Source organism: Mercenaria mercenaria, chromosome 3, assembly GCF_021730395.1.
Source record: "Mercenaria mercenaria strain notata chromosome 3, MADL_Memer_1, whole genome shotgun sequence".
Classification (NCBI taxonomy): domain Eukaryota; kingdom Metazoa; phylum Mollusca; class Bivalvia; order Venerida; family Veneridae; genus Mercenaria; species Mercenaria mercenaria.
The window spans coordinates 74,202,501-74,227,251 of NC_069363.1; the positions used below are offsets into that span (position 1 = coordinate 74,202,501).

Below are 24,751 nucleotides of genomic sequence, written 5' to 3' on the forward strand. Positions count from 1 at the left end.
GCTTTTCTTTAAATCGTGGACATCGTGGCTAAGTGTAAACGCAGCATTATGGGTTACCGTAAGTATTTATCAGCGTGCTATAAATCAAAGCTTTAGAACTCAAACATGAAATGATCGCCTGTGACAAAAATAGTTTTGTATTGTAATAAAATAAAACAATATTCCTGTCAGACACTTGTAGCATTTCTATAACATCAACTGAGCAGCCCCATTGGTTAGAAATCAAACACATGAATTCCAATGCAATTAACACATTTTAATTTCGTAATTGAAGGAAAAATATTCTAATGAATCATTTAGGTAAGCATATTATGATGGTCAGTTGATGACATGATCAGAAAAAAAGTGGCTTCATTTATATAGTTATTAAAAGTCAATATTCTGAATGCCAAGAGTGTTTTCATATGTGCAATGCAACAAATATCTAAATCAAAGCATAGAAGTAATTCATAGGGTGACGGACGTTGTGCCTGTTTATGTTAAAACAACATTTAGAGGCGAGGTTTTGCGCTGTTTTTAGTGTGTGTGTTTTTATGTTAGGAGAGCTAAGGCGCCAACACGTTACTTTGTGACTGTATGTTCAAGCAATACTTTGAAATTGTCTATTTTTCCTTCAAAAATTATCTGGATTTACGTTTTATTATCCGTAAATCATAGCCAATTTTCTTAACAGTCTATTTATTATTTTCGTGTCATTCATTAAAAGTGTTGGCAAAGAAAAGAAACTTATTTAATAAAATGCGGCGTAATTACAAAATTTATAAAAAAAACCATTAACATATCTACTTCTAAGAGGTATATAACTATATGTACTGTGTCTTTTCGTACCTTAAGTAGATCTCTTACAGAGTATGTTACAGTGAAATATAATCTTGCTTATAATTAACAGTCCCCAAACGAAAAAAACAGGGTAACAAACTACTATAACAAACAACTAATCGTATACAGTATAACATTAGTATAGAATTAGTAAAAATTTCACATGCAAATGAGCTAATCAGGGTTCTAGCCAGGCTATTATCGCCTGTCGCGTGCGACATGCCTTCAGGCTTTGAGTTGTATATTCGACATGCCTTATTTCCCCCGTCATCCCTGAATTGCCAAAGCGACATGTCTTAAACGCATTCCAATAAACATCGAGATTAATCCGATAGTGTATTCGAAAGTTTACCACGTGCTCACCCGATAGTTCAGGTAAAGCGATGTCAGTTAAGAAACACGATAAACCAATGACAGCTTCCTATGTAGAAACTTGTGACGTAAATTTATCGTAGCTCCGCCTTTAAATCCTTTGACAGACGGTATCTTGTGATGTGTACATGAAAGTGTTTTAAGATTTTTTACGTAATCAGAAATAATGACAGATGACTTTCAACAATTATTGTCCGAATGTTTTTCGCAATCAAGGAAAAACAATGGAAGGTACTAAGTAAAAAATTGTGTAACACGTTAAAATGATTTTGAACAATTCTCGGCGTAATATTAATGTGTTTTTTTTTTTTTTGACATGTATGAATTGTGTTTTCTCGGGTGGAATATCGATGTTTCTGTCGTCACTTTCAAAATAGAACTTGTAGAGAAAAGTTTGAAATATTGTTGATCTATTACTTAATTATTGACGATGCCTGGAAATAAACGTAAATCAGAGAGTGGGACATTGTTAAATATGAACTATTTCAAGCAATAGCCATTTCAAGAAGCTCCGGAAGGAGAACAATGTTAGTGACTCGGTAGTAGTGGAGGAGATAGTGCAATGTGAAAAGCGAGACGAATCTGTGAATGACATTCTTCCTGGACCAGGTACACCTGGGAAAACGGTCACAAATTCAGAATCCCACCCAGCCACGCCGGATGGCCAAAGGAAATCAGGCATTGATCCAAAATGGAAACAAGCGTTTCTCTGGATGACAGTCTCAGAGAATGGTAATTTAAATCATTTTTAAGTAATCCCAAAAATACTGAACGGTCTATTGAATGTATCATATCATATGTATCAAGTGATCAGTTAACGTATTGAAAAAAAGTGCAAACTATCAGTTGTTAAACAAATTATAAGAAGACCACATTTTATAATTCAAATCTGATTTCTTTGGGGAAAAAATATTGGACATGCATACTTAGAAAATAGGGAGGAAGAGTTGATGACTAACTAGAAATTAAGTTGTCATGTCTTTTACACACAAGGCTACAGTATGTTTTATGTGTTTGTTTCTTTTTTTACATATAAGTTCTTGAAATTCATTAAAAAAAAACATTTAGATCTCTTATCATAGCAGTGACGGATCCCTTTGGCTATGTAAATAACAAAATTGTTTTAAATTCATTACTTCAGGCCAAGGTATGTTGTGTTCAGTATGTGTAAAGCACCAGAGAAGGCCAAAGAAGTGTGTTCCTGGTAGAGCTGTGTGGGTTGACATTCCATGTACCTCAATAAGGCGATCATCTTTAGTATTTCATAAGGACTCAGACTCGCACAAGAAAGCATTGGTATTTGACGTTGCGGAAGCAAAAACAGGTGGTGGGATCGAGACTTGTTTTGTGAGGGAAGAACATGTGAACCGTGAGGCAATGACAGCATCTATGACACTGCTTTACTTTCCGTGTAAGGAGGAAACAGCCCACACCACCAAACACAAACATTTAGTTGATGTAGCTAAGACATCAGGAGTGGATGTTCTAAATAGTTTGGAGAAGGGGGATAACGCCAAGTACACAAAATTGATAAGTTTACGTTGTCATTCAGCAAATAAATTCCACAGGAATAGAAGACTGGAACTTTAATGTGCAGTGCTAAAATTGTATTGTTTTATGTAAAATAAATAGTGAACATTTTCAGAAACTTATATAACTGGATAAGTTTACATTGTCATTCAGCAAATAAACTCTAGAAGAATTTTTTATGACACATTACCTCTATTTGTTCTTGTTGAGCATGTAAATGATGCTTATTAAACATTGAAAATAACACTGTGTTTTTCACTCTGAAATGCATCAGAATGCACCAAAATGAGTTGTAGTAATACAAAATTTTCTGGGGGTGGCCCCCCATAACCCCCCAGCAGGAGGGGGTACCCCTCCCGCACCCACCCCATTGTTGTCCACGCACTTTTCAAAAATACCCTTCAGCAACATGCCTTCAGAAATCCTGGTATTAGTAATAGTATACTATAACAAACTACTATCAAGATACTATTACTAATCAAACTGTGTAATGATATGCAAATTGATTGCCACGGATGGTCAATAGTATATTAAATATATACCGTTAATAGTATACTAATTAAATACTTCAAATACTATACCAATTGTATACTCTTAATACTATACTAATTGTATACTGTTAAACGGTTATTTCACAGTAGTAAAAAAGCCACTATAAGTATTCAACTCAAAACATAAAAAGATGATACATAGCGGAGAATTCTTTGTAAATTATTTAATTCACAGAATTCAAAATAATAACATGAAAATGATTTTTACATGACAAATTAGAAACGAATGATATAAATACCTTTTAAGCTTTCTAATCTGCTAAATATATATAAAATTCAAAATAAGAATTATTCCATTAAATGCCATTTAACACTAGAGAAGTATACACTGAAGTCATTTTCACTGAATATTTGTTCTTATTTGGCAAACTTATTGACATATATCCAATTCTTTCTGTTATTGCCAGATTCCGCCTAGCATCAGTTTGCTGCACCATACTTCTTTTAACACCACATTGTCACATAGTCTGAAAAGTTGAAAGAGCAAACTAACAGCCACATTTACAATATCATAATATGTTTTAATTTAATGTAAAATGTTTAATGTGGTAATAGAAAATTGCACTGTAACTGTAATCAACATTACCAAAATACTCATTATGTCATCGGTCTTTAAGATAATTAGCCGTTACTTCCACATGAAGTTCAGTGGATTGCACTAAATGTAAATATTCATCATAGTCAATCGATGTTCAAAAATTGTAAAACCAACAAAAAAAATCCTGAATTTATCAAACGTAATATAAAATATTTATTTTTACCTTTCAGGTCTTCCACTTTCATCAGGTTTTAGGGTAGTCAGTGTTTAATCACCAGGGTTTGATTTTCCCAGCCCAATGCCCGTACATGCAATCATCTCCTCCAATATGAAAAGAGCACTTGATAATTTATTGTCCGGTCGGCCATCAGGTCACTTATCGATGATCAGTCTTATCTGCAAAAGTCAAATAGATAAGACAATTGATGCAGCTGTTATTTACAAATAAATATGAGACCATGTCTCACCTAGTAAAATGATCAGATGATAGAAAATAATACAACCGAGTCTGCAATTTTCAGTTTGCATTGTTCACGGTGCTTCCAAGGAATCTACTTTCCCGATTTTATTTTACACACGTTGTAACACATTAAACGATGTTAAAAATATCAATCAAAATTACATACAAAAACTACTATTGAACAATCGTTTACCTTTGTAAATTCAAATCTAAAAGCAATCCTCTTAAGTACGAATCCGTGGGGGACGAAACGGTCAAATGTTTCGGACTAATATTGGGCAGTGTAGCTAATTATTTCGCATACAGACGGAAGAAATGATATATTGTTACATATAATATGTAATAATATTTTGAATTAAAGTCAAATAGTTGTGTTTAAACTAAAGAATAACTCGTTTTCTTTGTGCTACCGGATCTGTAATAATTTTCGATCTTTCGTACCCTCTGTTAAGCTACAAAAGATTTGTAAACTTCTCGCTAAGGTTTTTAATTCTGAATGATAATAAATAACTTAAAACACTCACCACCTGTTATGATTAAACAATCATTTCATTTTTAATCGTTTCCAAGCTTTTGAATCAACAGTTATATTGATTTTTGACGATATTGTGTATCCTATTGTTTTCACAAATTTCAAAATGGCGGCCGACCTGAAAACGTGCGCGACCTTTGGGTTTTTCTGAAAGTTGCTATTTTCAGAAACAGATGCGACCCGGTAAATAGTGTTTCCAAAACAAAAGTTTTGAACTAAATTAAAGTTAAGAAAGTATATTTTGCATTGATATGTGAGGCATGTCTGAAAATTTCGTATTTTTTAGAAAAACAGGTGACACTTAGGGGACTACTTCTTTGCGTAGAAGTGTTGTATTGCCACAAGTATAAGGCATTCAAATTCCCCCTTTCTGATTGGATAAGAAGTCATTAACATTTATAGCTCGATTGTTTATACTTTATTACCAGTCATTCTGCAAGCGACATGTGTACTCGCAATTTGCTGCTAGATAACAAGATTATAAATCCGGTAATAAGGCAATAAAAGAACAAATAAAATACATATTGTAAATAATTTTATTAGCCTTTCAAACATGAATATTTTGTTTTGATTTAGTGTAATTTGATGATATTACATGAAAATGTTTCAGCTAGAACAATCTTCTTCCCAGGTTTACGCTACAACCTACAGGTATCCGGGGTGTTTACCTCGACGTCAGCTGGTGTCAGATTTCGAGATCTGCAGCTTGTACATTTAAACATAGTTAATATTAAAAAAATGTATTTTATACTTCTTTGATTGAAAAATATCTTATGAAAATTCATTGCTGTAAATGTTTCCAAAATTTACTGCTGTAAGAAAATAAGAGAGATGCATGAATCTAAAACAACAACAACAACAACAACAAAAACTGTTGCATTAATTAGAAGATTAATAATAACAATTTTAAAAAGATAATAAATCAAACCTGCATGAGGTTTCTTTAAAATCCATTTGAATCACCACAGTTTAACATCTTAATCCTTATAAAACTTATTAGAGAATGCACTCAGACCCCACATTAATAATAAATATCCTAGCAACCCCTTAATTACAGAAGGCTGTAAATTTCTGTCTGTAATAAAATAAAGCAAAGATGACCAAAAATAATTGTTTATTTCTACAATTGTTCCCGTGACATAATCTACCAGGGATATGTATGAAAAAGATCAGATTCTTCTAAAGTCATGCAGGGTAAAGTATAATGGTATACTAATGGTATACTCAATAGTTTACAAAGTATAATGGTATACTAATGATATACACAAGCAGGGTACAATGTATAATAGTATACTAATGGTATACTCATCATTGTTTATGAGGGAGTATACTATTGATGGTGAAATAGTATACAATACAATGCTATACTAATTCTATACTGTAATAGTATACTAAACAGTATAGAATTAGTATAGAATTGATATGGAATTAGTTGTTTGTTAAATTATTTTTTTGTTTGGGTCATGTTGGATAACAGTGAAACATAATGTTGCTTAAAAATGTGACTGACTAACTTTAACCGAAACCTTAAATTGATCGAGTGTGACGCCTCTAAGTAATTAGTATAGAAAACTGAAAGGAAAGCAGTCAATTTTCTAATTTTGTTGACTAAAACAAACAGTCCTTTTGAAAATGTGAAGCAGTATATGTCATTTTCAGAAAAGCTACATATTAATTAAGTCAAAAATACCGAATTGCCAAAATTGTCTTTACACCACGTGCATCTAAGCATATAAAAACGATAATCAGGTCTTTTGAATCACATAGTACTGAAATATACCACACTTATCAACAGCCACGCCGATCGACTGCTTAAATTGAAATCCTTCCAGCCGCCGAAAGTTTGATGACGAAAGAAGCACGGGCGTATGTCCGAATGTGATGATATACCCGCCCTTTTTAACCGTCGGTAATAATGCCAAGAACAGCTCTTCAGCTTCGCAAGTTTTAATCACTTCCGAGTTCAGAAACCTCACATATACTGCATCAGCGGTTCCAAGTTCGATCTTTGGATCCATTGCGTTTGCACAGTAAGCTTCATCGACCCGATCCTTCGCAAAGTTTGCCATCTGCTTACTGAGATCCTGCCCGATTGTATAACTTCCGGAAATAGCTTGCTGAAGGGTAGACAGAAACACTCCCGTGGAACATGCTGGGTCGTATAGTATTGGTTTCTCTAGGCTGGCAGATTGCAGGAACTGAATTGAATAAGCCCGGATTCGTTCCTCGCCACAACCGAGCATAATATCATACGAGTCATCGACTTCCCATCCTTCTGGCGGAGATCCCCATTCGCATCTTGTCGTACTGCTCATGAGCGGAAACGGAAATATCAGTTCTGCGTCTGCTCCTCCATTAGACATAATGCTTTGCATAACACAGAGTTTTTCAGACTTGTCGACTGGATGATAGAAAATTGTTATATTCGTGTCACTGACGCGTTGATCTACATATAGACCTAAAACCATATCGGCTTTCACTAAACTGCAGAACAGTTCTGGAATCTTGAATGCTAGAAAATAGTCTGACAATAATTTCTTGCCGACCAGTCGCACAAAACCAGGTTTCCCGGGGCGACCGATGTCAAGGAAGAACACGCCTTGCGGTAGCGCGAACAATGATTCATCAAGCCTCTCCAATGGTCTGTCCGCGACAGCTGACCAGTCCACAGTTTGTGCCGGCTGAGTTCCAGGTTCGATTCTACACAACGCATATCTTTTCAGTTCCTTCACTATCTCCTTCAGAGTTTTCATATCCTTTGGTTTATCGCGTGATAATTCTAACATATTTTCAAATGTTTTCATCCCAGCATTCCAGTCTCCATTCGCAAACTTTCGGCGGCCATCCTGGAACATTTCTTGCAACTGGTCGTCATACATGCCTTTGAAAATTCCATCATAAGTGACAATCGCCTTTGTTGATTCAGGTTTAACTTTTTTATGGTCACTCATTTTCAAAAATAAATTTCAAGCCACTAATCCCTTTTGAATATATCTAAAGATTCGGCTGTAAGTGGATGATCGAAATCCAAGATAAAGCTTTGATAAATATTACGTATTATTACGGCAATGACCTGAAAACAATATCATGCGTAAGACAGGCAGTCCTCCGCGTCTTCAGTTAAAAGTTTGTGTACCTAGGTCAGCTGTGTCTAAATATAACTGCTATGACAACTGCAAATCAAGCGTGGGAAGTAAACATACTGTTGGATAGCTGTGAAATATTTGCACAGTTTTTTTGAAAGTTCACATTCTCGAATTCCCACAGATCCATATTCAAGTCTTTAAGAACAATGTTGTAATACAAACGTTACAACAGGATTCACGCAGCACAGGTAAGAACACATATTTGTGCAACTTTTTTGTCGTATGTATCCTATTTCATTTAAACTGTCCAGATATTTCAACGTCAGTAAGTGAGGCGTGACTTATCCGCTATCCTCGGCGTTTACCGCTGTATTGTTATATGAGCTAAATTAATAAAAAGTGCAGATCCGCATAAAGTTGATCTATAATGTGGTGAATATTGCGCATCGGACATCTAAATGCGACAAGCTACCGCTATTAATGACCTTGTAACTTTTTTTACATAAATAACTTCAGGTCTGTGCATCGTGATACAAGTCAATCCGTGAGATTCACAATACATCTGACATACTTACCGCATGATTGCATAAACGTTGATACATTAATCTTAGTTTTCAATCTCGGGGCTATTTCTTTTCATTTTCAGGTGAAAAATGTCTTTAGTAGGCGTACTGGCTAGATGCATCCTCGCAGTTCTCAGTTTTCTTCAATGTCTGGTATGGTATATATGCACATTTTTATGTTTATTGATAGGAGCCTAATCATGAAATTACTTATTTCACTGTGGTATTGATTACATCTTACTCGGACTTTTTCATAGACTCCCTGTGTAAAATCTCAAACTTATAACTAAAATAAAGGTTTTAAATCGATATGATATTTCAGTGAAACTTCAAAGTTTTGTAGTTTGTAGCATCATCTGGGGCATGTGCAGTGAAAAATCTTAATTTGATTTCTAAAATAGTGTGATATTTATTTTTAAAGTCACTATATGTTCATTGTAAATATACTTTGTTATACCCAAGTGGAAACTGGCAGGTACTCGAAAATGCAGCTCTCTGATTGGTCAGTTAGAACACCTAATGTACTGTGATGTCATGATAAAGTTATGATATTAATTCATTACTAATTTTTGCAAGAGCAGACCTTCGCAAAAGCCATGAACAAACATAACAAGACCCGTGGTATAAAGAGAATAAATAATAACATTAAACAAGAGGGCCATGATGGCCCTATATCGCTCACCTGAATACCATTGCTTTAACCAAAAAAAAAAAATTCTTACAATGTACAGATATGTCAAAATACACCTAAAAATTGGAGGTACCATCCATGTTGTACCACAGAAAAGTGGTCTCGGTTTTTCCTTACGGCCAATAATAAACAAGAGGACCATGATGGTCCTGAATCGCTCACCTCTTCCCACATGATCCAGTTTTGAGTATGACGTCGTTTTTTCTATTATTTGACATAGTGACCTAGTTTATGAGCTCATGTGACCCAGTTTTGAACTTGACCTAGATATTATCAAGATAAAAATTCTGACCAATTTTCATGAAGATCCATTGAAAAATATGGTCTCTAGAGAGGTCACAAGGTTTTTCTATTATTTGACCTATTGACCTAGTTTTCGAAGGTACGTGACCCTGTTTTGAACTTTACCTAGATATCATCAAGGTGAACATTCTCACTAATTTTCATGAAGATCTCATGAAAAATATGGCCTCTAGAGAGGTCACAAGGTTTTTCTATTTTTATACCTACTGGCCTAGTTTTTGACCGCACGTGACCCAGTTTCGAAACTGACCTAGATATCATCAAGGTGAACATTCAGACCAACTTTCATACAGATCCCATGAAAAGTATGGCCTCTAGAGAGGTCACAAGGTTTTTTTATTATTTGACCTACTGACCTAGTTTTTTAAGGCACGTGACCCAGTTTCAAACTTGACCTAGATATCATCAAGGTAAACATTCTGACCAATTTTCATGAAGATCCATTCAAGGGTATGTCCTCTAGAGAGGTCACAAGGTTTTTCTATTTTAAGACCTACTGACCTAGTTTTTGATCGCAGTTGACCCAGTTTCAAACTTGACCTATATATCATCAAGATAAACATTCAGACCAACTTTCATACAGATCTCATGAAAAATATGGCCTCTAGAGAGGTCACAACGTTTTTTCATTACTTGACCTACTGACCTACTTTTTGATGGCACATGACCCACTTTCGAACTTGACCTAGATATCATTAAGATGAATATTCTGACCAATTTTTATGGAGATCCATTCACAAGTATGGCCTCTAGAGAGGTCACAAGGTTTTTCTATTTTTAGACCTACTGACCTAGTTTTTGATCGCACATGACCCTGTTTCGAACTTGACCTAGATATCATCAAGATGAACATTCAGACCAACTTTCATACAGATCCCATGAAAAATATGGCCTCTAGAGAGGTCACAAGGTTTTTCTATTATTTGACCTACTGACCTAGTTTTTGATGGCACGTGACCCACTTTCGAACTTGACCTAGATATCATCAAGATGAACATTCAGACCAACTTTCATACAGATCCCATGAAAAATATGGCCTCTAGAGAGGTCACAACGTTTTTCTATTATTTGACCTACTGACCTAGTTTTTGATGGCACGTGACCCACTTTCGAACTTGACCTACATATCATCAAGGTGAACATTCTGACCAATTTTCATGAAGATCTCATGAAATATATGGCCTCTAGAGAGGTCACAAGGTTTTTATATTTTTAGACCTACTGACCTAGTTTTTGACCGCACGTGACCCAGTTTCGAACTTGACCTAGAAATCATCAAGGTGAACATTCTGATCAATTTTTATGAAGATCCATTTACAAGTATGGCCTCTAGAGAGGTCACAAGGTTTTTCTATTTTTAGACCTACTGACCTAGTTTTTGACCGCACGTGACCCAGTTTCGAACTTGACCTAGATATCATCAAGATGAACATTCAGACCAACTTTCATACAGATCCCATGAAAAATATGGCCTTTAGAGAGGTCACAAGGTTTTTCTATTATTTGACCTACTGACCTAGTTTTTGACGCCACGTGACACAGTTTCGAACTTGACCTAGATATCATCAAGGTGAACATTCTGACCAATTTTCATGAAGATCTTGTGAAATATATGGCCTCTAGAGAGGTCCAAAGGTTTTTCTATTTTTAGACCTACTGACCTAGTTTTTGACCGCACGTGACCCAGTTTCGAACTTGACCTAGATATCATCAAGGGGAACATTATGACCAATTTTCATAAAGATCCCATGAAAAATGTGACCTCTAGAGTGGTCACAAGCAAAAGTTTACGCACGCACGGACGGACTGACGGACGCACGGACGGACGACGGACGCTGCGCGATCACAAAAGCTCACCTTGTCACTTTGTGACAGGTGAGCTAAAAAGTTACTAAATAAGCTATTTATAGTAACATAAAAGGGAAGTAATTAAAAAAAAATATTGTAAGCGAAAAAAAGAAGGATCTGCCAAATAAAAACAAGAGCACTGCAATGCAACGCAAATGCAGAGCAATATACACACAAAACAAAGTCGTATGACCTTTGACCCCTAAGTGTGACATTGACCTTGAAGTGAGCCATCCGAAACATGTAATCTGCACGTCGTTTCGATGAGGTGAACATTTGTGTCAGGTTTCTTTGAAATCCTTCAAGGGGTTCAAGAGTTACAGAGCGGAAGGGAAATTGCTAACCAACAGACGGACACCGAGGCGATAACATAATACGTTCCTTCGGGCGTATAAAAAGGAATCGAGATCTTATGGTGATACAAGTTGTGTGCAAGTCTGGTTAAAATCAAATCATAAATGAAGCTGCTATTGTGCAGACAAGGTCAAAACAGCTAACTTTGGCCCTTTCAGGGGCCATAACTCTGGAACTCATTATGTGATCGGTTCAAGAAAGGAACCGAGATCTTATAGTGACACAAGTTTAGTGCAAGTTTGAATAAATTCAAATCAGAAATGAAGCTGTTATTGTGAAGACAAGGTCAAAATAGCTAATTCCGGCCCTATCAGGGGCCATGACTCTGGAACCCATAATGTAATCTGGCCATTTCAAGAAAGGCACCAAGATCTTGTGGTGATACAAGTTGTGTGCAAGTTTGGTTAAAATCAAATCATAAATGAAGCTGCTATTGTGCAGACAAGGTAAATTAGCTATTTTTGCCCCTTTCAGGGGCCATAACTCTGGAACCCATAAAGGGATCTGGCGAGTTCAAGAAAGAAACCAAGATATTATAGTGATACAAGTTGTGTGCAAGTTTGGTAAAAATCAAATCATAAATAAAGCTGCTATTGTGCAGACAAGGTCAAAATAGCTCATTTTGGCCCTTTCAGGGGCCATAACTCTGGAACCCATAATGGGATCTGGCCAGTTCAAGAAAGGAACTGAGATCTTATTGTGATACAAGTTGTGTGCAAGTTTGGTTAAAATAAAATCATAAATGAAACCACTATCATGCAGACAAGAAATTGTTGACGGACGCAGGGACGGACTGACGACTGACGACAGACAAAGGGTGATCACAAAAGCTCACCTTGTCACTATGTGACAGGTGAGCTAAAAAAAAAAAATAAATAAAGACATACACTAATGTAAGCTGCAGGTTTGAATTCGCTGTGTGTGTGATAATATATGCTTAGAAAAGTCAAAGACAAAATATCGTGAAAAGGGGTCATAATACTTTTGTGTTGGGTTATCAAATAATGCAGTTTATTGCTGAAGAAGTATAACTTGAAAGACTATCCTAGTATTTTTTTTATTTCCTGTTATATCTATTTCAAAGTTCCATAGCGCTTTTATTTTATGTTTGAGCCGTGACATGAGAAAACCAACATAGTGCGTTTGCAACCAGCATGGATCCAGACCAGCCTGCGCATCCGCGCAGCCTGGTCAGGATCCATGCTATTCGCTTTCAAAGTCTGTTGCAATTACCCTTAGCGAAATGCAATGGCATTGAAACATCATTGAATTACCATTTATTCTTTGGTAAATACCATTTTTATTCGCATATATGTTATAGTGCAATCATTGAAAAACCATTGAAACACCATCGAAAAACCATTAAATTACCATTGAAATGGGCCGAAATATGCAAATGAGCTCTCTTTAAAAAAATGAAATTTTAATGATATTTAATGGTGTTTCAATGGAGGAATTCTAATGGAAAATAAATGGTACCCGTATGAAAAAGTACGCCCATACTTTAGGCGGAAACCGCCCAGAAAAATAAGGCGGTTTCCAGCTTATGTTGCTATTAAGCGTAATATCGGCCTTAGGTAGACCTTAGGGAGAATAGGGCTCGAAATATGCAAATTTTTTCCTGTTAGTAAGGCGGAAACCGCCTAAATTGGCGTAAAAATGTTTAAGCAGGAAAAAATTCTGTCTAAGGATATTCTCTGCTTAGGCGGAAAAAAATACCCAGAAAAGTTTGACCGGAATAAAATCCGCCTTATGTAAAACATAAAAAAGTACCCTTACTATTTATCTTGAGCATGAAGCTTTTCACATTTCACTAGATTCATTTTGCTTTGCCAAATACAATTCATTAATAAGACTGTGAGCTTCGATTTTACAAATATATCAGCTGTGGATATACAAATATATCAGCTGAATAAGCATGGACATATCATGAACTACTGATTATTAATACTGAAATTATCATTAATGTTTGGTGCCAGTGCCATACTTTTGTGATAAAATGTCTATAATTATGGCAATAATTATGATACTAAGATAATAATAATTAAATACTAACTTAGACTTCAAATCTTATTTAAATTGTTTGCTACCTTGTAAATGCTATGCATTATACATGTACTTTTGAAATGTAAGTAATTAACAGATAGTGATTTGGTTAAAAAAGAAAAGATGTTCATTAAATCCTCTACACCTTAATTTGCTATTTCTTAAGGTTTACAGAAGTAAATTAATTAAATTTTAATTTACCACAAATATATAATGTAATCCTTAGTCTAGTCTACTTAACTAACAACATCCCATGTATAAATGCCTTCAGAAAATGCTTTCTCTCTAAACAGGAGTCACAACATCTCACCTTCCGAAATTCCGCCTTATCTTAGTAAAGCCATTTTTCCTAAGTTCAAAATTTCCCCTTATTTTATCTGAGAATTCCGCCTAGTGAGAATGCACCTTTTTCTGAAAAGCATTAACCAGAATTTAAGAAAAATTCCGCCTTCCTGTTAGGCGTAATTTTTAGAATAATCCATGTCCGCCTACAGTCTGCCTTTGAATATTGATTTTAGCAGGATTACGCCCTTAATACGCTTTAATTCAGAGCGGATTCCACCTTATTTTTTCGTACGGGTATTTCAATGGTACATCAATGAAAAAAAATGGTACTTCAATGATATCTAATGAAAATCAACGGTAAATCAATGAATATAAATGGTACTTTAATGATATCTTAGAATGAAATTCAATGGTGAATAATGCACTGCAACTGCATGGTGGGCAATTAGGGGACACTGGACAGATAACTATTCTGACAGGTGGCCTACCCCACTGGCGCCAGACCAGAAAGAAAATGCCTCTGTACATGTTATACCCTTCCCCTAGGTATTCTATAAGGAACCATGGTCATGAACGGGAAAATATACTAACCCGTTTCAATCGTACATTTATCAACTTAAACGCGCAGTTCGGTGAATATTGAAAAAGCGATAATTTATCTTCCAACGTGCACCAGTCACATTGTCTCAATATTCCATATTGCTGAGATTATCAATATGAAATTCTTTTTGAGGTAAGTGCATCATCACAAGATGAAAATGTGCATTTTTCACTATTTCAGGGGCCATAACTCTGGCAATTGGGAGGGGGGCATGGTGCCAGCTGGAAAATAGGATGTGCACGAGGTCATATCATAATACAGACTCCTGCAAGTTTCTATATCAAAAACTTTTTGAGCTTGGTGTGCCACAAGATAAAAATGTGCATTTTTGACTATTTCTGGGGCCATAACTCTAGAAATAGGGGGCAGAGACAGACGAAAACTAGAGTTGTCACCCTGGAGTGACGAATTACAATCCCACAATATCGCCTTGTCACAGAACAAAGCCAATCTCAAAGCCGAGCTTGCCTGACCTTTGACCTACTGACCTCAAAATCAATAGAAGTCATCTGCTGGTCATGATCAACCTCCCAATGAAGTTTCATGATCCTCGGCCCTAGCTTCTCAAGTTATTGTCCGGAAAAGGTGTAAATGTTCCAGGTCACTTCAACCTTTGACCTTTGGAACTCAAAATCAGTACGAGTCATCTGCTGGTCATGACCAGCCTCCTATCAAGTTTCGTAATCCTAGTCCCAAGCGTTCTGAAGTTATTGTCCGAAAACCGTTTAAATGTTCTGGGTCAATATAACCTTGACATGTGACCTACTGACCTCAATATCATCCCTATCAATTTTCATGATCCTAGGCCTAAGCATTCTCAAGTTATCATCTGGAAACTGTCTGACTGTTTCTTGTTACTGTGACCTTGACCTTTGACCTATTAACCTCAAAGTCAAACTTGACCCATATCTTATCTTGTTGCACAAGTGTGCAAAAATTTATGATCCTAGACCTAAGCGCTCTCAAGTTATTATCCGGAAACAGTTTAACTGTTCCAAGTCACTGTGACCTTGATCTTTGGCCTACTGATGTAAGAGTCGAACTTGACCTGTATTTTATGATGTTACACCTGTGTACCAAAATTTATGATCCTAGGCCCAAGTGTTCTCAAGTTATCATCCGGAAACTGTTTATCTGTTCTGAATCACTGTGACCTTGACCTTTGACCTACTGATCTCAAAGTCGAACTTGACCTGTATTTTTTGATGTTACACCTGTGTACCAAAATTTATTATCCTAGGCCTAAGCATTCTCAAGTTATCAATCAGAAACCGTTTAACTGTTCAGCGCCACTGTGACCTTGACCTTTGACCTACTGACACCAAAGTCGAACCTGACCTGTATTTTCTGATGTTATTTTAATCGGTCAAGCCTTTCCTGAGTTATCATCCGGTAACCATGAAAAACAACAGTGTGACTGCCAAGCTCACTCCTATATACCACCCCAAAACTCCTTTTTGTGGGGATATAAATAGGAGGTGCACAAGTTCATATCATGTTAAAGACTTATGCAAGATTTCATCAATTTATATCAAATACTTTTTGAGCTAGGCGCGTCACTTTTTTTTTTTCGGACACACATTCACACATACGGATGGATGTACAGATGCATGAAAAAGACTTAAATCATATGCCCCCACCACTCATAGTGGGGGCACACAAAAATACATATTTTGACAAAGTAAGAAGCATGGAAATCAAGAACTGATCAAACATGACATTGTATAAATTTAACTATAAAAATAATAGTCATGAAAACCAATGACAAAAATATGACTGCATCTGACTAGAATTATATGAATCAAAGAAACAGAAAAAATGTCACATTTTATTATTCATTTAAATTTCTTGTGTATTCAACATATCGAGGGGTGAATGCGACACAGTGCTAAGCGACATTTTTTGAAAAAATCACTTTTTTTCATATATCAACTGTTTATGACCTTACCCATGTCCTGTAAAAATATCAAGATTATAGCAAGTCATTAAATGAATTTATAACAAAATGGTCAAAAAGTGCTAAGTGAAAATGATATACCATTTGAATGCGACACAACACTTGGCACTTTTTCGCACCAAACTATATCAAGTTTGCACTCCCCGGCTGTCAAAATTCCAGAAGTTTCCATGGAATGTCTTTGAATTTCCATGGAAGTCCGGACTCTGGAGTATTCGGACAAACTTTCCAGAGCTTGATATGGAATACTGCGGAAAAATGTCCAGGGATTTCCGAAGAACTTTCCATGGACAATTTTCCAGAGTGATTCCACTGCCGTCCGTGAACAATTTTCCGGAGTTATTCCGCAGTCGTCCAGGAAGTTCTGTTGACAGTATTATACAATAGCAATAAATGTGATTTATAGACTTTTTTGCAGTACATGTATAGTGAGCAATAACACTTCAGTACAAGCAATATGATTTTATTGCATGTGATCACTTTTGCAGTTTCAAACACTATATGATATATATGAACAAGGAAAATGAATCTTTACCAGTTAAAAGTGACTGATTAGAATATTTTTTAAGCATATACATAGTTTCGAACAAAGATTAGTTACACTTAAATAATAATGAAAGCATTCAAAGAAAGTACCTAAAGATATCTGTTTTCATATATGCATATTATTTATAAAATCTTTGTGAAGCCTTTGTTTATACTTTAGCATTCATTGTTTTATGCTATATAATGACTGATGTACAAATATACATGCATGTGTTAATTAGCATAATTACAAATGTATGTATTGTTTCATTGGTCAATTATGTAAACAAACTTACTTGAGCAATTTCTAGATCCTCAATATTAACTTTGAACTGAATTACTTCATATAATAAAGTTTCACTAATTTTTACACAACTTGTTAACATCAGACTTCCAGTTACACATTTTGAAAATTCCTCTGTAAGATCAGTTGATCTAATTGGCTGAGCTTGATCACATGTTATTCCCAGTCTGATGCTAATTGTTTTCTGATGTGTTTAAAATCCCTTAGAAAATGACAGAGTTATTTTCCAGAGTTAAATGACCAGAATTTTTTCAAAGTGCTACATTTCCGCAGTGTCGGTGAATATTCCATGAACATTTTGATAGATGTCCAGAGTAATTTCCAGAGATGTCCGTGGAGAATATTTGCAATCACTCTGGACATGTTATATAACAGGTGACTTTTCTGGACTATTCCATGGAAAGTACCTACTTTCCATGGAAGTTTTGCATTTGTCCGCAATTTTTCCACAGTTACTCTGGAATATGTACAGCCGGGTCAGTATATGTACCAAGTGACAAATATTTTTCAATAATTGTGCCATTTAGCTGGTTTCTTTTAAGTATGATATCATTATCAGTATCTGGTATAAAGGATTATTTATTTTTTTGACAAACAGTTGATTTTTATTCTTCTTTTTTTTCACTTGTTACTTTTCACAGTAAACAACATTGTGGCTGTAAATTAACCAAGTATTGTTTACTGTGAAAAAGTGCTAAGTGACAGAATGCATTTAAAGTTCTTCAGATGAAATTTTCTGATTATTTTTTTTATTTCAAACATTTGTCTCGAGATTTTTTATCTAAATGAGGACAGGGAAAAGTATACATTAGTGAAATATAATTATTTGAACTCAAAAAGTATTTCTATATGTAAAACTGCACTAGTTCTGACTAACGTGTTGTAAATCTTGCCTCTTGGGTCAGGAGTACAAATGAAACACCCCCTGATCCAAGCAGTATTGCAACAGCTAAGGGAGAATCTGATCCCACGAAGCCTGCCAAATACAATGACCTTATTCTTATTCCAGCAGCATGTCATGTGTTTTATGTACAAAAAGTACATAACTACATTGTAATATATGAATACTAAGAACAATTGTGTAATTTAGCACACAACTAATATGGGGAAACTGACAAATCATCCTATTTTATTTTCCTTTTGTAAATTAATTATTTATATTATATACAAATGAGTTCTGCAATAAACCCTATAAAAGTACCATATATTCATAAAATACGGCTGTATTTCTGTTATGATAATTTTCCGCATGGTTGCCGAATTTCAATCTTTTATAAAATCGTTTTTAGTGAATGTATTTTATTTTACTTTCATATGTTAATTATTTATGATATATATGACTGAATTATATCAAAAAACCGTCAAAAATACCTCTAATTAAAAAGATACAGGTGTATTCCAGTTATGGAAAGTGTATTCCGGTTTAATGTGTGACTGATCGGCAAATTATGACTGTTTCTACAGTTGTACAGTTCTTGTTTAATGTGAATCGCAGTGTACTGTAGCATTTTCATAGTATATGATTGAATCACAAGAATATACGAATAAGTTCATCTTGGCCTGGAATTTAGATTCATTGCTCATCTTTTTGTCATTTCACAGTTAACTTAAACCTTGTCAGGTGTCTTTTGAAATTTGTTAACCACATTTTCTGTATGTCTCCAGTAACAGAGAATGAATGCATATATCGGAGCTTCTGGTGATTACTGCTCTGGATAAGAAAAACAGGTTTTTAGGAAAATCTGTGTACTTTTTAAGTATTCATAAATTTACTCATATATTGTTATGGGAGTTTTTAGATTACAAATAGTAGTTGTATAATACAACTTTTACATCAGTAGTGTTCAATGACATTTAACACATTCATTACAGTAACTGCTATAATGATTTAACTGAAATGACTGCATGTCCACGGCTTTCAGCAAATTATTAGGAACACAAGATTTACGCACAATGACCGCAAGATTTACCCATATATACAGGACAAACAACGTTCAATTAACGGATATCACCATACTCAAAGTAACAGACTTGTACCGTGTAAAACAAAAGCGCAGCGCATGAGAAACTGACAAAACGTTCTTGTCAGTTATCGTCCGTTGAACATGCGTTACATCCATTGCATCATCTGGTAGTAGTCCGGCCGTGAATCAGGTCCACCGGACAAAAACGAATGCGAACCTGACAAGGACGGATGCAAACCGGTCAAGTTCAGAATAGGGAACGCATGAATAATGTACAAAACGTATATCAGCGCATTGCTACCATACATCTAACAGACAACTTTGTCCGGTGGTGTATGTTCTAAATTTTGAAAATGCTCAAAACCTTCCACCCTATGGAACGAATTTCACAGAACAAGGAGCACAGGTTCCGCATGAGAAACGGAAAAGAAACGCATGCAAATGGACACGAACGGATTGAAAATTTTGTTATACATTAAACGTCTGTTAACGCTATACGGTGTAGTGTAACTGAGACTTTCACTCTTATAATAGATTATTTAGTCAGGTTAAGTTATTTAATTATACTGTTTTGAGAGGCTTGATCTTGAAACAAGCTTTCCAACTTATATGTATATTTCTCAATAATTAAAGTATTGAAGCTTCATTGGGCAAAAAATAAATTGAAGCACTGTTTTCTATACTCAACATTAATCTAAGTGCAGAATAGGAAAATGCATGATGATTTAAACTTTATTTATTGTAAACAGTTTTTTTTACAGAAAAAAAAACATTTTGCTGTTGAAAGAGAACTGTTTTACTGAATCAAAGCATATTATACTGAACAATACCAGTTGTCCAACATTTGTAAATATTTCTAGAAATATTTAATTCCAGTGATACAGTAATTAAGAAATAATTTATACCAAAGCAGTGTTTTAACATTATTTATGCATGATAGATCTAGGCGGTTATACATCAGGTGTAATAATTTCATGAGGGCGCAGCTTGAGTGAAATTATTTCGAACGATTATAACTGCCAGGTTGTATAAATAATTTTGCTATAGAAAATTTCGTTTCTACGGTGGTATGTTTAGGACATGCAATTATTTTTTTAGGATTAAATTATCTTGAGCGATCAACATCTTATCTCGTGCGCATGACATCTTATCTTAAGCGATCAACATCTTATCTCGAGCGATCAACATGTTATCTTGAGTGATCAACATCTTATCTTGAGCGATCAACATCTTATTTCATGCGCACGACATCTTATCTTGAGCGATCAACATCTTATCTCGTGCGCACGACATCTTATCTTGAGCGATCAACATCTTATCTCGAGCGATCAACATATTATCTTGAGCGATCAACATTTTATTTCGTGCGCACGACATCTTATCTCGAAAGATCAACATATTATCTCGAGCGATCAACATCTTATCTCGAGCGATAAACATATTATCTTGAGCGATCAACATCTTATCTCGTGCGCACGACATCTTATCTTGAGCGATCAACATATTATCTTGAGCGATCAACATCTTATTTCGTGCACACGACATCTTATCTTGAGCGATCAACATCTTATCTCGAGCGATCAACATATTATCTCGAGCGATCAACATATTATCTCGAGCGATCAACATCTTATCTTGAGCGATCAACATCTTATCTCGTGCGCACGACATCTTATCTTGAGCGATCAACATATTATTTTGAGCGATCAACATCTTATTTCGTGCGCACGACATCATATCTTGAGCGATCAACATCTTTTCTCGAGCGATCAACATATTATCTTGAGCGATCAACATCTTACATTGTATCTCGAGCGATCAACAAATTATCTTGAACGATCAACATATTATCTTGAGCGATCAACATCTTATCTCGTGCGCACGACATCTTATCTTGAGCGATAAACATCTTACCTTGAGCGATCAACATATTATCTTGAGCAGTCAACATCTTATTTCGAGCGATCAACATATTATCTTGAGTGATCAACATATTATCTCAAGCGATCAACATCTTTTCTCGGCCATCTTATCAATATCTATTAAGGACCTTTGTGTGAATTCAGATCATTAGTAAAAACATACGGCTGCCACCGTTTTTGTTTTTATTTAGATTATACTTATAACCGTTTAACATGTTTGCAGGGTTAGACATTTAAATACGGAAACTGATAAAAAAGGCAGCAAAAAATCAGTGATGATGCAAAGAAATAAATTTAAGTCCTTGACAAAAAAAATAGTATGTAGGCCTCGCTATGGAAGCCCTGGAGGGACAATTGATTTCCGTACTTCCCACTTTTGACTTCTAACTTTTGCACTTCTCACTTCCAACTTCTTGACTTACTACTTCTAACTTCCACACTTCTAACTTCCGCACTTCTGACTTCCAACTTCATGACTTTCGACTTCTGATTTCCAACTTCCACACTTCTTACTTCTGACTTTTGACTTCTTACTTCCTTCTTCTAACTTTTGCACTTTTGACTTCTAACTTCCGCACTTCTGACTTCCAGCTTCCTGACTTCATACTTCCAACTTCCACACTTCTTACTTTCGACTTCCAAAAAAGGAAAGTTGGCAGTCAGAAGTGCGGAAGTCAGAAGTCAGAAGTGTGGAAGTTAGAAGTCAGAAGTGCGATAGTTAGAAGAGGGAAGTAAGAAGTCAAGAAGTCGGAAGTAAGAAGTGTGGAAGTTGGGAATCAGAAGTCGAAAGGCAGGAAGTTAGAAGTCAGAAGTGTGGAAGTTAGAAGTCAGAAGTGCGGAAGTTAGAAGTGGGAAGTAAGAAGTCAAAAAGTCGGAAGTAAGAAGTGTGGAAGTTGGAAATCAGAAGTCGAAAGTCTGGAAGTTAGAAGTGCGGAAGTTAGAAGTCAGAAGTGCGGAAGTTAGAAGAAGGAAGTAAGAAGTCAAGAAGTCGGAAGTAAGAAGTGTGGAAGTTTGAAATCAGAAGTCGAAAGTCAGAAGTGTGGAAGTTAGAAGCCAGAAGTGCGGAAGTTAGAAGTAGGAAGTAGGAAGTCAAGAAGTTGGAAGTGAGAAGTGCAACAGATAGAAGTCAGAAGTGGGAAGTACGGAAATCAATTGTCCCTCCAGGGCTTCCATACTTCGCCCATATATTAAACGATTTTCCTTGTTTTCTCTTAATTCATACATGCAACTTTTCTGCGCGAATTTATCAGTCGAGCTGAAATTTGTTGCTGTTCTAACATGCAGTATGCATCATTGGTTATGTTCATTTGATTTTGAAGATAGGATGACCAATTATATGCATTGCTTTCCCAATTGATGTGATAAACTTGTACATGTACTTGTGGGAAGTTTAAATAACAGCGGAATAGGCGGGACCCTTAAATTAACAACTTGTCCGTATGTTTTACTGATGACCTAAATGCACACACAAAGGGCCTTAATATATATAAATAAGATGTCGTGCGCTCGAGATAAGATGTTGATCGCACAAGATAAGATGTTGATCGCTCAAGATAATATGTTGATCGCTCGAGATAAGATGTTGATCGCTCAAGATAAGATGTCGTGCGCACAAAATAAGATGTTGATCGCTCGAGATAAGATGTTGATCGCTCAAGATAATATGTTGATCGCTCGATATAAGATGTTGATCGCTCGAGATAAGATGTTGATCGCTCAAGATAATATGTTGATCGCTCGAGATAAGATGTTGATCGCTCGAAATAATATGTTGATCGCTCAAAATAAGATGTTGATCTCTCAAGATAATATGTTGATCGCTCAAGATAAGATGTTGATCGCTCAAGATAATACGTTTATCGCTCAAGATGACATGTTGATCGCTCGAGATAAGATGTCGTGCGCATGAGATAAGATGTTGATCGCTCAAGATAATATGTTGATCGCTCAAATAAGATGTTGATCGTTCGAGGTAATATGTTGATCGCTCGAGATAATATGTTGATCGCTCGAGATAATATGTTGATCGCTCAAGATAATATGTTGATCGCTCGAGATAAGATGTTGATCGCTCAAGATAAGATGTCGTGCGCACGAAATAAGATGTTGTTCGCTCGAGATAAGATGTTGATCGCTCAAGATAATATGTTGATCGCTCGAGATAATATGTTGATCGCTCGAGATAATATGTTGATCGCTCAAAATAAGATGTTGATCTCTCAAGATAATATGTTGATCGCTCAAGATAAGATGTTGATCGCTCAAGATAATACGTTGATCGCTCAAGATGACATGTTGATCGCTCGAGATAAGATGTCGTGTGCATGAGATAAGATGTTGATCGCTCAAGATAATATGTTGATCGCTCAAGATAAGATGTTGATCGCTCGAGATAAGATGTTGATCGCTCCAGATAATATGTTGATCGCTCGAGATAAGATGTTGATCGCTCGAGATAAGATGTTGATCGCTCCAGATAATATGTTGATCGCTCGAGATAAGATGTTGATCGCTCGAGATAAGATGTTGTGCGCACGAGATAATATGTTGATCGCTCGAGATAAGATGTCGTGCGCACGAGATAAGATGTTGATCGCTCAAGATAAGATGTCGTGCGCACGAGATAATTTAATCTTAAAAAAAATAACATATGTCCTAAACATACCACCGTACGTTTCTAATATGTCTTTGTCGTAAAATTTAGATCGATTATATTATGAAACTGTTTCCTCGTGTATGCATGACGTGTCATCACGCTCCTTTGTTTATACACACCAGGACTGGAAATGGTAATTAATATACGTCTTGCGGAAGAGTTCAGTTTGGGCGAAAATGATGGCAAATTATTCTGTAAAGTGACTTTACCAGATTAGTATGTGCGTAAATTAATCTAGACATTTGTGCAGTGTTACGTCATTTCATTTTAAAAATGCTATTAAGTAAAATAATGAATCAAATTTGAAAGCACTATTTCTAGATGCATACATGGTGCTAAATATCATGTTGACATGACGTTAACATAATAACGTGATGATTAATGCATTGCTAGTCATATTAGAATTAATTTTTTACTCTGAGGAAAATATCATGTCTGAAATAGTTTTTATAATTCTCTTAAAACTGATACACTAACTAAGCCAAAGAATATAATTTATAAAGATACATTTTGATTGGCTAGCCATTTTTGTTCAGTGTAATTGTGAGTCTGAGAAATTACTGAAGTTTGAAAGCTTTAAAGAAATAAAATGGAAAACAATCATGTGTAATGTTTCTTAGTGTGATAAATATTTTAATGTATTATTGAAAAGATAATCAGCAGATAAAGCAGTTTCATTCATTATGCTATGCTCTGTACAGTGAATACTACTTTTGATTACTGTGAAAGAAATTAAAGGGCCCACTTCTTGTGTCCACCATGTTGTTTTTACTAGATACATGAAAAATATTTCCTTCTAAAGAAAAATAAGCTCAAAAACAAGAACTTTAGATGACCTATACAT

At 35.5% G+C, this 24,751-nt stretch overlaps 2 protein-coding genes across 3 annotated transcripts in view; one reads left to right on the plus strand and one right to left on the minus strand.

Annotated features, from left to right (window-relative positions):
• LOC128555928 (uncharacterized) overlaps positions 1-3,551 on the plus strand; it is a 10,053-nt gene extending 6,502 nt beyond the window's left edge. Inside the window, exons 3-4 of the mRNA XM_053539753.1 lie at positions 1,682-1,923; positions 2,333-3,551. Of these exons, the coding sequence (XP_053395728.1) occupies positions 1,682-1,923; positions 2,333-2,781 (691 nt within the window). The 3' untranslated portion in view covers positions 2,782-3,551. The remainder of the gene's footprint in view (positions 1-1,681; positions 1,924-2,332) is intronic.
• The window catches only part of LOC128555709 (THAP domain-containing protein 11-like), a 53,509-nt gene that overhangs the window by 27,417 nt on the left and 1,341 nt on the right, over positions 1-24,751 (minus strand). The window lies entirely within an intron of this gene.